The sequence below is a fragment of the Cheilinus undulatus genome, linkage group 9 (genome assembly GCF_018320785.1).
Source record: "Cheilinus undulatus linkage group 9, ASM1832078v1, whole genome shotgun sequence".
Lineage (NCBI taxonomy): Eukaryota > Metazoa > Chordata > Actinopteri > Labriformes > Labridae > Cheilinus > Cheilinus undulatus.
The window spans coordinates 4,033,061-4,046,636 of record NC_054873.1 but is presented as its reverse complement, the minus strand read 5'-3'; the positions used below and the strand labels follow the sequence as shown (position 1 = coordinate 4,046,636).

Genomic DNA, 13,576 nt, shown 5'->3' with positions numbered 1-13,576 from the left:
AGTCAGAGTGTTGGCAGAGCTGCAGGAGAGGAGACGTCTCTCTGTTTCTCTCTGAAGACTAATTCAACTGAAGACAAACACTGGTGAGTACACTGACTAACAAACACAACAACACTAACTATTCAGACTAAATGTTGTTTGAAGTCCAGCACTAAACACAAGTCAAAGCTGAAGAAGAGAGACTGAACTCAGACTAGTTCTTATCAGACTGAATACACAGCTAGGATCATCTTTAGCTACTTTACACTCTTTCACAGCTCTTTCCTCCAACTTAGAAACTAGTTTGAACATGACAAATCTCACTGATTGACTTTGTTTAGTAGAAAGCAGAGGCTTTATTTAGTCACCATGAAGAGAACAAACCAGATAGAGCAGTTTTACTACAGGCTAACTAGCCTAGCTTAGACAGTCTCTCAGTGAGAGTTCAGGAGGGAGTGGAGAGTAGGGGAGACCGGGGTTGGCTGTTCCACTTTTTCACTCTGCTGTGTTTTACTCATGATCAATACATCTGACAGTGATCAATGCTAAATTAGAGAGAAGTATAGGGTCTAACAGAGAAATGTGTCTCCATCTTAAACTTGTAAATGATATAAACATAAAGTTATTATCTGTCAAAGACACTCTGGTTTGTCCCTATAGTTATCAATGGGATTGTTAAGGTTAAAAATAAATGTGTATTTTTCTCATTCTTTCAGCTAGAGACACCAAATAAGCTTAATATTATGACTTCAGATTATTTACCCCAACTATTAGACTATTCTGTCAGAATCTACAACTTTAATATTGTTTTCTGAATGTCCCTGTTTCTGTAGTTTGAGCTTTTTTAAAGCATAACTGATGTTTTTACTGACTTTAACAACTGGTACAAACCACTGACTGTATGTTTCTGCAGCTACAGATAATGTTAGGTCTTAGTTGTTCAAGTTTATATTCATGTCAAAGTTAGTTTATCTTTAGGAGTATGCTAGATTGATTTATAGTGAAATAATATCACACATTATCTAGATAGATTCATTTCAGTGCTGATATTCAGTGTAACCTCTAAACCTTGAGTGAGAAAGTTCTTCACTATAAAAGTTACACAAGCAGCAAATAACAGAGAAAAGTAAAAATCAGCAGCAGACTATTGGTTGGTTGAAGATGACATCACAACACAGCAAAGAAGTCTATATGGGGCACAGGAAGTGGTTTCTGCTTAGAGAAGCACTCTCAAAATGCCAACATTTTTGTACTGTTCATGACTCAAAGGTAGAAGGGGGTTTAGCTGCTTTTAAGTCTTGAGAGTTTAAACACATTCATGCAAGACTTCTGAAATCCTCCTCCTTAGAATTTCCTCTTGTGGGACTAATTAAGGAATATCTTATCTTTTCTTGTCTTATCCTCATGGAGAATCAGTGGTAGACATGGATTAAAAGCCTACATCTAATATCTGGAGTGGAGCCAGACTCAGGGTGCAAATGTGACGGTGCTAACATATGGTCCAAGTCCACCAAGCGGTGTGGTTCTGATCAGTATAGTTTGTCAGAGTTTGGCTCAGTAAACCCTGGTCTTGCTTGTGTTTCAACAGCTAATCTCCATCCAACCTTGCTTGTTGTGATGGGAAATTTATTTTTAGAGACCTAAATCATTATGCTCAGCTTAGTGAAAGGAGCTGTTCATTTTTGTCCCCAAATATCTCTATACTGTATTTTAGAACCAGTTTGGCTGTTAAAGGGGTGCAGTTTGCCTCTTAGCTCAGTCATAGACTCCTCAAGACTCTGGTCTCCCTTATTCTGACTAGACATGCAGTCATAGGACTGACTCATTTGTGATATTGATCACCTCAACACCAGTCTATTGGATTACTTGGCATGGCAGGTCCCACTGCTCCAGTTACTGTGTCCTCAGGAATGCTAACTGAACATGAGAAAGACCGGTGCAGGTCCTGTGGACCCAGCAACAGAATTGGTGTCTCCCAGATCTATCACAACCAGTTGATTTTGTTGTTCATCCATGGGTCAGAAAGTTAATGTCTACAGTATAAATTGTGGCTTTTTGTATGAGACTTACTAGAGCTGGTTTACTTTGTGGTTTGGCCTTATGCAGCAGGTCAGGCCTGAATCCAGCCTCTGTCTCTGTCAGCTTTAGGTCTGCAACAGTTAAGCCAATCACCATGGAGAACTTCTTGCTTTATTATTTTCTGTACCAGTGATGGAACCAGTGTGTGGATCCTGCTGAGATCAACATCATACAGGTGAATATTACTGACTATTAAAGGAATATAACCCTGGCACACTGTGAACCCAGTGAACTTTACAATCCCACTTTCCCCTTATAGTTCCACCAGGCCAAAGCACGGCTGACTTTAAGAGTTTAGGGGGATTTTTGGCTGATACCATGGGATTACCATTGACAGATGGTTAGCTAACGGAGCAGTGGCCTTCCAGCTGTCTGTATGTGAGGCTGACAGTCAAGAGATGCTACAGTCCACTTCTTAGAAAGAAACAAGATGACCTTTAGAAAGTTTAGGAGGTCTTCTATTGTTTGAAATGTTCGTCCCAGCACTCAGCAATTACAGAGGAATTCATCATGAATTCATTGGAGACACTTTCCCTGAACAAGGTCAGCTGGGTCCAACAGCATCTGCAACTGTCTCTGTTCATTTTGACATCAGGGCTTCTGATTGTGGAGTTTAGAGAAAGACTGGAAACTTGACCCCACATGGCTGGGAACACATTTATGACACTCCTGCTTCACATCATAGTCAGTCTGGTTTTATTCACTAAATATAGAACAAAGTGTACAAAACCTAAACCACAGTCTCGATATTCCAATTAACTAAGTGTGTATGATTGAATAATTCAAAATTTAGATATGTTTTTTACTTTATTGAATTTCCCCTTGTCATCTGCAGGTTGTAGAGATGTCTGCTGCCAGCTGTCTGCTGACTGAAGATCAGTTCCTGTGCTCCATCTGTCTGGATGTCTTCACTGATCCTGTCACCTTATCATGTGGACACAACTTCTGTCAAAAGTGCATCACTAAACACTGGGATAGTAATGTCTCTTGTCAGTGTCCCAACTGTAAGAAGGTCTTCAACACAAGACCAGAACTACATGTTAATACCTTCATCAAGGAGATGGCTGCTTGGTTCAGACAGTCAGCTCAGCAGAAACCCAGCAGCAGCAGCTCAGAGAGACAAGTTTCCAAACCAGGAGAAGTTCCCTGTGACATCTGCACTGGAACCAAAGTGAAGGCCCTGAAGTCCTGCCTGGTGTGTCTGGCTTCTTACTGTGAGACTCACCTGGAGCCTCATCTGACCAAGTCAGGTCTGAAGAGACATCAGCTGATGGACCCTGTGGAGAACCTGGAAGACAGGATGTGTGAGAAGCACGACAAACTGCTGGAGCTGTTCTGTAAGAACGACCAGAGGTGTGTCTGCGTGCTGTGCTCAGTTACAGACCACAAGACTCATGATGTTGTTCCTCTGAGAGAAGAATATGAAGGAAAGCTGGCCGAGCTGGGGAAGACAGAGGCTGAAATTCAGCAGATGATCCACAGGAGACAACAGAAGATTAAAAACCTCAAACATGCAGTGGAGCTCAGTGAAAAAAATGCAGGCAAGGAGATAGCACTAAGTGTTCAAATCTTCAACGCAGTGATAGATACTGTGCAGAGAAACCTCAACAGTCTCATCAACAGCATCAAAGTGAAGCAGAGAGGGACGGAGAAACAGGCTGAAGGTTTCATCAGAGAGCTGGAACAGGAAATCTCTGAGCTGGAGAAGAGACGTGCTGAGGTGGAGCAGCTCTCACGCTGTGAAGACCACCTCCAACTCCTCCAGAACTTCACGTCTCTGAACGCTGCTCCACCCACCAAGGACTGGACTGAAGTCAGAGTCCATCCACCTTCATATGAGGGGACTGTGGTGAGAGCTGTGAAGCAGCTGAAGGAGATCATCAGTGAACAGATGAAGAAGCTGATCTTTGAGGCCAAGCTGAAGAGAGTCCAGCAGTATGAGGTGGATGTGACACTAGATCCTGATACAGCACATCCCAATCTCATCCTGTCTAATGATGGAAAACAAGTTAAACTTGGTAATGTAAGAAAGAAACTCCCAGACAATCCAGAGAGATTTGATTATTGTGTAAATGTTTTATCAAAGCAGAGTTTCTCTTCAGGCAGATTTTACTACGAGGTTCAGGTTAAAGGGAAAACAAAGTGGGATTTAGGGGTGACCAGAGTGATCAACAGGAAGGGAAAAATCACACTGACTCCTCAGAACGGTTTCTGGACGATACGGTTGAGGAATGAAAATGAGCACTATGCTTGTGCTGGCCCTGATGTTCGTCTCTTTCTGAAGTCTGGTCCTGAGAAGGTGGGGGTGTTTGTGGATTATGAGGAGGGTCTGGTCTCCTTTTATAACGTTGATGCTGCAGCTCTGATCTACTCCTTTACTGGCTGCTCCTTCAATGAAAAAATCTACCCATACTTTAGTCCCTGCATCAACAATGATGGTAAAAACTCTGCTCCTCTGATCGTCTCTCCTGTCAGTCACAGTGATTAGAACGGTCACCCTTTCCTCCACAAAGATTTAGCATCATTTTATGCAAAAACGTACATTTTTAATCACTGAAGACCGTTCATTGTTGGGTCTTTGGATTCAGAAACCTAATTTGTTTTTGTCACATTATTTCCCTCAACCAACTAGAATTAGTTTTCTTGCATTCCTCCAAAATTCTCTATCCACCTCATTTTTTTTTTACCCCAGTATTTCTAAGTTTCCTGTGTTCAGTCCTGATCAGGTCTGTAAATACGATACATTGTTGATCATCCATGCCGTACATTGTTGGGTCTTTTTTATTGTAGAGAAGCTCATAGCTTGGCTTATAACATTTTCCCATGTAAGTATAAATAATAAAGTGTAAATCAAACAGGATCATGTTCCTGATGTATAAAGTTCATCTGTTTTCATGAAGTCTCAACAATAAAGTGTCCATAAATCTCCTCTCCTGTTGGTGTGCTGACTGGGAAAGCAGACATTGTTTACATCAACTACCACGTTTGTCCACTAGGTGTCGCTGCAGGACTTTCAAACACATGGAGCTGATCTGTGACTGAAATCTAAAAGGATCTCAGCTGTGACTCTCTGCTCAGTCTGACATGTTTTTGTCCAGATTTTTAAATGAAAGCATCAAAATAAAACAGAATCAGAAAAGAGCAGCTGAGAATAAACAACACCAAGACTTCTCTGAGCTTTAAAGGTTCAACTCTGAAAGTTTACACCTCCAAACCTCAGATACTACTATTGATAATATTATATTTACATGTGGAACCTTGATGTGATGTTTTCTGGCTGTTTTGATAGAAACAGAGATTTTAAGATGTCTATAAATGTAAACATCTATTTGGAGAAAAGTGTTGTCTCCAAGATCTTCCCTCAAAGCCGTCATTTTGAGTTGTTTAGGCCTGTTTGCCCCAGAACAATTAAAACATTATTTTTAAAAACAGATTCTTTAGTCTAAATAGTGGCGTTCTGCACTATAACAACAACATAAAAATATTAGAAGATTTAAAGGTGAAACTGAAAGCTAAAAGCCCTGAGATTAAGACTTTCAACTTAAAGTAAAATCATAAATCAGGCCAACTAAAGGCAGATTTGCTCAAAAACAGAATATTTATTGTAAATATGTAACATATGAAAAGACTGCATAGTTTAACATCTTCAATAAAACAAACATACAATCCTGAGTAAATACCTCACTGAGTTAGCCTCTGCATTTTGCCGACTGTTACTGCCCAAAGACAAAGAAGCTTCTTGAATACTTAAAGAAGAAAACATTTACCTTTATAGCAGACATAATGCCTGAAAAATATTAATCTTTCGCTTTATATTTTTGAGAAAAAAAGTGCAGTCTGAAGCTTTAGCAAAGCCTCTCACACTAAAGTGCACATTACATAAGGGTTGAGCAAAACTGCCATAGATGTAGCAGTTCCTGTTTAAATGTAATGTTGTTCCTGATGTAGTTTGTATAAATGTCCACTGGGTGTCGCCAGGCTCCTTTAGTCAGACTTCTGACTTTAATCTCAGAGTTCAGACTTTTTCCTCACAATTAAAAACAAAGTGTCATTTATTTTATTTTTGTTCTGTGGCCCTAATCCTCTTCTGTAAATATCCACTAATATTAGAAATAGTAATTATAAATTGAAGAAAACACACACCAAATGTAAATGACTCCACTCTCATAAATCTACACCTCTGTAAACCAGTGGACAGACAGTTTGTTACAGCCCTGCAAAATTTCAGCTCTTGATACTGCTGCTCTAAAACTGTTTATATGTTTTTGTTGGCATTCAAAAGTAGTTGCTTCTAGGAGTGTGTGTCGGTAAGAATCTGGTGATAAGATACGTATCGCAATACAGGGGTGCCGATAACGATATATTGTGATATTTTTGCTATTTGACACACACACACACACACACACCCACCCACCCCCCCCACACACACACACACACACACACACAGAAATATATATACATATATATATGTATATGTACATGTATATAAGAAATAACTGTAATTTTAGGTTAAAAATAGAATAGAATAGAATAGAATGAAGCTATTAGTAAAAATGTATTAAAATTAAATGTATAGTATGTAAATAAAGATATATGGTGTATTATAAAATATATGGTCCTGCATCATTTAGAGTTTTAACTCTTTTTGTGTAATTTGAAAATGGGGATTTTTTCTGTTGTCATGAATTAAAATGCTTTCAGGATTTTTAAAAGGAAAGGGAAAAACAAATCAATATAGGGTAAATGTGCTAAAATCTTTTATATTTCATGGTACATCAGCTTGTATGTTTTAATGTAATGACAAGGTGTTTGTGGAGGAAGACTGATCCTCAAGTCCAGCTTTAAGGACTGATGGACTGTGTTGTGAGGAGGGCATGACGTGACGGGCCAGTGTTTTTTTTTATCATATTGCTGAAGCCACCATTCTTAACGACACTATGATGACACAGGTCCTTGCAATGAAAACAAAGTATTGACAGTGTTATTATGGTTACATGAGTAAAAATCAGCGGTAGCTTCAGCAGGATTCTTTCATGTTAGCTGTTAGCCGCTAAGCTATCGCTAAGCAACCGGCTCGCTCAGACCGGTAGTCTCACATAATCTCGTGGTCTAAACAGAGGAGGAGAGGGAAGGGTCAACTGACTGCTGCCAGCTGACCGTGCCTGCTGCCAACTAGTGTTCAGGGGGTGAAATTACACCACAAACTACCACACCAACAAAGTTAATTATTAATATAAAAAATATCAATTCTGCATTTTAAAATATCGATACAATCTTGTGCCATGAAACATCGCGACATATCAGTGTATCAATATTTTCTAACACCCCTGGTCAAGATGGAAGACGCCTCCTAAAGTGGTGAAGACCAAGTGAGCAAAGATCCTGTGGGACTTCCAGATCCAGACTGACAAGATGGTGATGGCTAATTAGCCTGACAGCGCTGGTCAATAAACATCAGAAGACAGCGGTAGTGATAGATGTAGCGATACCGAGCGACAGCAACATCAGGGAGAAGGAACACGAGAAGCTGGAGAAATACCAAGGACTGAAGGAGGAGCTAGAGAAGATGTGGGGTGTGAAGGAAACAGTGGTGACTGGGGCACGGGGGGCTGTAACCCCCAAGCTGGGTGGATGGCTCCAGCAGGTACCAGGAACAACATCTGAGATCTCCGTCCTGAAGTGTGCACTCCTAGGAACAGCTAAGATCCTGAGCAGAACCCTCAGGCTCCCAGGCCTCTGGTAGAGGACCCGAGCTTGAAGGAGACAATACCACCCAGGTGGGCAAGGAAGGGATTTATGTATTTGATCACTGCAACCCACACATTCAGATCACTGTTGATTTACATTTTCATTTATACATTGTTTGGTCTCATTATTTCTCTCAACCAAGTTGAACCAGTTTTCCTGCATTCATCAATATAATCCATTCTGATAACTGTTTTAGTGCCTTTCTGTCTGTTAAATTCTCCATAAACCATGTACTCAGAAACAAACAGCATGAACACATATCTGAAATGTCTGTCTGCTATTGTAAAACATTTTGATTCTTTGATGGATGTAAATTTGTCAAGTGTTTCATACTGGCACCAATAACTGAAGATCAGTCTTAAGACAGAACTGTTTCCCTTTTTTCTATTCAAATAAAACATAAAACAACAAACATCTCGTGTCATTTTCTGATAGAGAGCAACTAAATGTGAACTCCTGAAAAGTGCTGTTAAATTAACTGGGGATCATTAGATGTCAGGGAGTCATTTTGTACATGCACTCCTATATTTTTCTTCCACATGGAGAAGGAGGAGAAGGAAAGAAGGAGGTGGACAACAGCTGATAAGTCAAAAGGATATAGAGTTTATAGAGCGTGGAGCAGAAACATAATGAAACTGAGACTGTCAGAGAGACTGACCAACACTGAGAATGTACCAGAGGACATTTACTAAAGCATGAAAGTTTGATGGTTTGCTGTTTTTACTTCAGGATATCCTTGACTTTTCTACAGCTCAGACTTTATTGAGATGGTAGTGTAATGTTTACTAGGAGTCTGCTGGACTCTTTTATGGTCCATTTATTATTATAATTTACCTCAGCTGTTGTCCCGTCATCTAAACAGTAAACAGCAGTAAAATCTCATCTTGTTCCAGGAACAAGTCTGCAGGAATTTCCCGAGGAAATCAAACCTCCTAACAGAGCCACACTGAGAGGAGGAGCTCCAACGTCTGGTTGTTTCTGTTCAAAGTGAAACTTTGTCTGATTAGAAGCTGAGCTGCAGTCCAGACAAGTCTCTCTGTGTCTCTGAAGACAAACTGAGCCCAATCCTTCAAGTTTTTATCAACTTTACAGCAGAAAATCCTCCAAACTCTGGTGAGTACGCCGACACTGAAGGCTAACATGTAGGAGTAAGATACTGATCAATGTTAAAGCCAGAATCTGACTGTTTTTACATCAGAGTCACCTGGTTATAACAGAAGGAGAAATATTGATAGAGGATAAGTAAATGCAGAGCTACAATAAGAAGTAAAACCTGAAACATAGAAGCTGAACTTCAACAAGGTTTAACAGGATGTTATAACAGTTAGCATTAGCTTAACACCTTTTTCCAATGTTTACGTGTTCAGTTCTTTTAAAAAATCCATTTCCATCCTCCTCTCTTTTAATTATTTAACTTCTATGAACAATGGCTGTTTAAGATAGAGGCTATCATCAAATATGACAAAGAAAATAAAATACCAGCACAAAGAAGTCATGCTAAGAGCTAACTAGCCAACTTTAGATGACCTTTGCATTGTTCAAAGTGCAGAGCTAATTTTCTGTTTTACCTCACCTTTTTATTCCTCTCAAAGACATAAAACTGACAATATATATGACTTTTATAACGTTTGGATAAAACTTTAACCTGTCAATCTTTGTAGGTCAGTACAGCTGATCATATTTGTTGAGTTTCAGCAACATAAACTAAAAAACTTTGTCTTTTCTGTAAAGGAAAGTTCCTCTCAGCGACGTAGCCAAGACTGAGGTCCATCACTGTTGGAGTTTAAGAGAGAAAAGTTCACAACCACGAGGTCAGAAGCCTCAGAGATATTTTCGAGCGTATTTGTCCATTGTTGGACATCACTCACAAAAATAAAACAACTTATGAACGAGAGCGGCTTTAATGCTCTTCCGGTGTTACAGTTTAATGTGTTACCATGCTATCTGGTGTTCATTGGAGTTTTTTCATTAAAGACATCTCTCATGAGCTAGTGTCAGTAATATTAGTAACATTTATGAGTACTCTTTGTATTTGCAGCATCTGTTACTAAGACAACCACAGACAGCTAAAGGTAGCAAGTTCACATGGTCACCAGTTGAACCATAACACCTGTTAGCAGTGTAGGCAGAGAAGCTGTGACAGCAGGATGTAAAAGTAGACAGCAGTTTGACAGAAGTGGAGGGTTTAGTGATGACTTTAGCCTGGATCAATGAGCTGGATAAAACTCTCTGAACTAAACGAGTCGTTGAACTAGTAGATGCTGTGGAGTCCTGTGATGTTCAGCTGATGTTGTAATCAAAATGACCTAGAAGTCAGAGTTCAGCTCCTCCTGCTGTTCTTCCTCATACTACCACTGAAACATACCGAGTCATTCACATGTGTACGAGTTTATCCCAGTGTGCATTCTGAGATTGTTAGCATGACCTCCTTGTACTTCTCTGCAGCATGCTGTGATGGCTCATGTTGACTTTTGTGGCATATTGAAAACTCCTACCAACAAAAAGTGCAGAAAACTTTTATTGAGCCACTTGACTGCCTTTAACCACGTCCTTTTGGTTAATATTCCTCATAAAATGCCAAATCTCTTATTTTTATTTGTTGTTATTCATGTTTGAACAAGCCAAACAAAACCATCCATCAATGAAACCTTTCTCAGTGAGTTCTGGAGCTTTTGATGTAAACAAAGGGCTGTGATTGGGTGACAGGTGTCACCTGATGGAAATGATCAGTGCATTACTGGCTTTGTCAGATGATCTGATCTATCAGTAAAGTGCTGTCCAGTGATTACCAGTGTTGGAGGTAACACGTTACAAAGTAATCCATTAGAGTACTCAGATTACTTTTATGCTGTAATGAGTAGCATGTTACGATTCAAGTAATCAGTTATCAGTTACATTTTCATGAAAGCAATTCATTACTCAAAGAAAAATACCAAATTTGACAAACAATTCTAGCTTGGAAAACTGGATGTCCTAGCTAATTTGGAACAGCCCTACTGGTACCTCATAGTCTTGCAGAACTCCCTCATGACCCCCTAAAGGACTCGTTTTGAGAGTCCCCAAAGCCAAAAAAATTGGACTGGATGAGGAAACTCCCATGTTCCTCCAAAAAGGACGGCATGGGTGGAGAGTCAGTCCACGGTCCCATGGCCAGGACAGAATCCACATTGTTCTCTGTTCTTTGAGATTCAACAAGCAGTCCAGAGTAGTCAGTAAATATCCATGAGGTAATCTTTGGTCAGACAACATGATCTACATACAACTGATGTTCTGAAAAAAAAAAAAGTTTGGTTTAGTTAAGAGAAAATACATAAAAATTCAAAATACATCTCTGACACTCCCTTAAACAAAATGTTTGAACTTTCACATTTTCTCCTAAGGTTGTAGAGATGTCTGCTGCCAGCTGTCTGCTGACTGAAGATCAGTTCCTGTGCTCCATCTGTCTGGATGTCTTCACTGATCCTGTCAGCTTATCATGTGGACACAACTTCTGTCAAAACTGCATCACTAGACACTGGAAATCTAAAGCCCCTTATCGGTGTCCCAACTGTAAAGAGATGTTCTCCACCAGACCACAGCTGAAGATCAACACCTTCATCAAGGAGATGTCTGCTCAGTTCAGACAGTCAGCTCAGCAGAAATCCAGCAGCAGCAGCTCAGAGAGACAAGTTTCCAAACCAGGAGAAGTTCCCTGTGACGTCTGCACTGGAACCAAAATGAATGCCCTGAAGTCCTGCCTGGTGTGTCTGGTCTCTTACTGTGAGACTCACCTGGAGACTCATCTGACCAAGTCAGGCCTGCAGAAACATCCCCTGATGGACCCTGTGGAGAATCTGGAAGAAAGGATGTGTGAGAAACACGACAAACTGCTGGAGCTGTTCTGTAAGAACGACCAGAGGTGTGTCTGCATGCTGTGCTCAGTTACAGACCACAAGACTCATGATGTTGTTCCTCTGGAAGAAGAATATGAAGGAAAGAAGGCCGAGCTGGGGAAGACAGAGGCTGAAATTCAGCAGATGATCCAGAAGAGACGAGTGAAGATTGAAGAGCTCAAACACTCAGTGGAGCTCAGTGATGAGAACGCAGACAGAGAGATAGCAGAAGGTGTTGGAGTCTTCACCGCACTTATACAGACTGTGCAGAGAAACCTGAACAGGCTCATTGACTCAGTCAAGGAGAAGCAGAGAGAGATGGAGAAACAGGCTGAAGGCTTCATCAGAGAGCTGGAACAGGAAATCTCTGAGCTGGAGAAGAGACGTGCTGAGGTGGAGCAGCTCTCACGCAGTGAAGACCACCTCCAACTCCTCCAGAACTTCACATCTCTGAACGCTGCTCCACCCACCAAGGACTGGACTGAAGTCAGAGTCCATCCACCTTCATATGAGGGGACTGTGGTGAGAGCTGTGAAGCAGCTGGAGGAGACCATCAGTGAACAGAGGAAGAAGCTGATCTGTGAGGTGGAGCTGAAGAGAGTCCAGCAGTATGAGGTGGATGTGACACTAGATCCTGATACAGCACATCCCAGACTCATCCTGTCTGATGATGGGAAACAAGTTTATGATAGTGATGTAAGAAAGGATGTCCCAGATAATCCAGAGAGATTTGATCTGTGTCCAAATGTCTTATCAAAGCAGAGTTTCTCTTCAGGCAGATTTTACTACGAGGTTCAGGTTAAAGAGAAGACTGACTGGACCCTGGGAGTGGCCAGAGAGTCGATCAACAGGAAGGGGGTTTTCACACTGACTCCTCAGAACGGTTACTGGACGATAATTTTGAGGAATGAAAATGAGCACAAGGCTTGTGCTGGTCCATCAGTCCGTCTCTCTCTTCAATCTGGTCCTGAGAGGGTGGGGGTGTTTGTGGATTATGAAGAGGGTCTGGTCTCCTTTTATGACGTTGATGCTGCAGCTCTGATCTACTCCTTTACTGGCTGCTCCTTCACTAAGAAAATCTACCCGTACTTTAGTCCTTGTTTAAATGAGTGTGGGAAAAACTCTGCTCCACTTATCATTTCTCCTGTCAGACACACTGAATAGAAAGATCCTTGTATTTCTACACAAAGAGGTAGTATCACTACTCATTATGTCAAAATGTACATTTTAACCAACACGGCATCCTTCCAAGACTCCTGTGGCCACTGCTGGTGTATTTTTCCTTTACCACAGTTGTAGCTTTGGAAAGGAAAATTAACAACTTCCTCAGGATGTGGCTCTCTGTCCCCCAAAATTTTGGCTCTATTGGACTCTACAGCTCCGGGAGTAAGCTACAGCTGCCAATCACATCAGTCGTGGAGGAGTTTAAGACAGCCAAAGTCCAGTTAGCCGTGATGTTGCGAGACAGCGACGACCAGGCTGTGCGGCAGGCTAACATCACGGTCAAGTCAGGACGGAAGTGAAAGGCCAACGGAGCTCTGAGGGAAGCAGAGGAGCTCCTACAACATGCAGACATCGTGGGAATGGTGACCCAGGGGAGGCTGGGCCTGGGAGTCATTACCCCAGCAAGCTGGAAGGAGGCAAAGGCAGAGGACCTGAGAGGGATGGTGCAGAAGGAGATGCGGGCCAACAAGCCAGGGCAGTAGCCATGAAAGAGCAGGGCAGCTGGACCTGGTGGGACAGTGGCCGGGGAAGATCCCTCAGTTGGAAGGACATCTGGAATAAGGAGGGTCACCGGATAAATTTCCTCCTAAGCTCCGTCTACAATGTACTCCCAACACCAACAAACCTCCAAAGATGGAGATTAACAGAAGATCCCTCCTGCGTGTAGTGCAAGA

At 41.4% G+C, this 13,576-nt stretch overlaps 1 protein-coding gene across 1 annotated transcript; it reads left to right on the top strand.

The window, feature by feature from the left end:
- The first annotated feature begins 1 nt into the window (after window position 1).
- LOC121515677 lies at window positions 2-12,842 on the top strand. The gene is made up of 5 exons (XM_041796573.1): window positions 2-83; window positions 2,894-4,540; window positions 7,517-7,702; window positions 11,187-11,877; window positions 11,911-12,842. Exons 2-5 carry the CDS (start codon window positions 2,903-2,905, stop codon window positions 12,840-12,842), a joined length of 3,447 nt encoding a protein of 1,148 aa, XP_041652507.1. The 5' UTR covers window positions 2-83; window positions 2,894-2,902.
- The last annotated feature ends 734 nt before the right edge of the window (window positions 12,843-13,576 follow it).

What these genes read in the sequence shown, in the direction of transcription:
- LOC121515677 (XM_041796573.1), top strand. Translation starts at nt 2,903, where the DNA reads ATGTCTGCTGCCAGCTGTCTGCTGACTGAAGATCAGTTCCTGTGCTCC. An exon ending in TCTCTCCTGTCAGTCACAGT is followed by an intron (nt 4,541 to 7,516) that starts GATTAGAACGGT and finishes AATAAACATCAG; the next exon opens with AAGACAGCGGTAGTGATAGA. An exon ending in CAAACACTCAGTGGAGCTCA is followed by an intron (nt 11,878 to 11,910) that starts GTGATGAGAACG and finishes AGATAGCAGAAG; the next exon opens with GTGTTGGAGTCTTCACCGCA.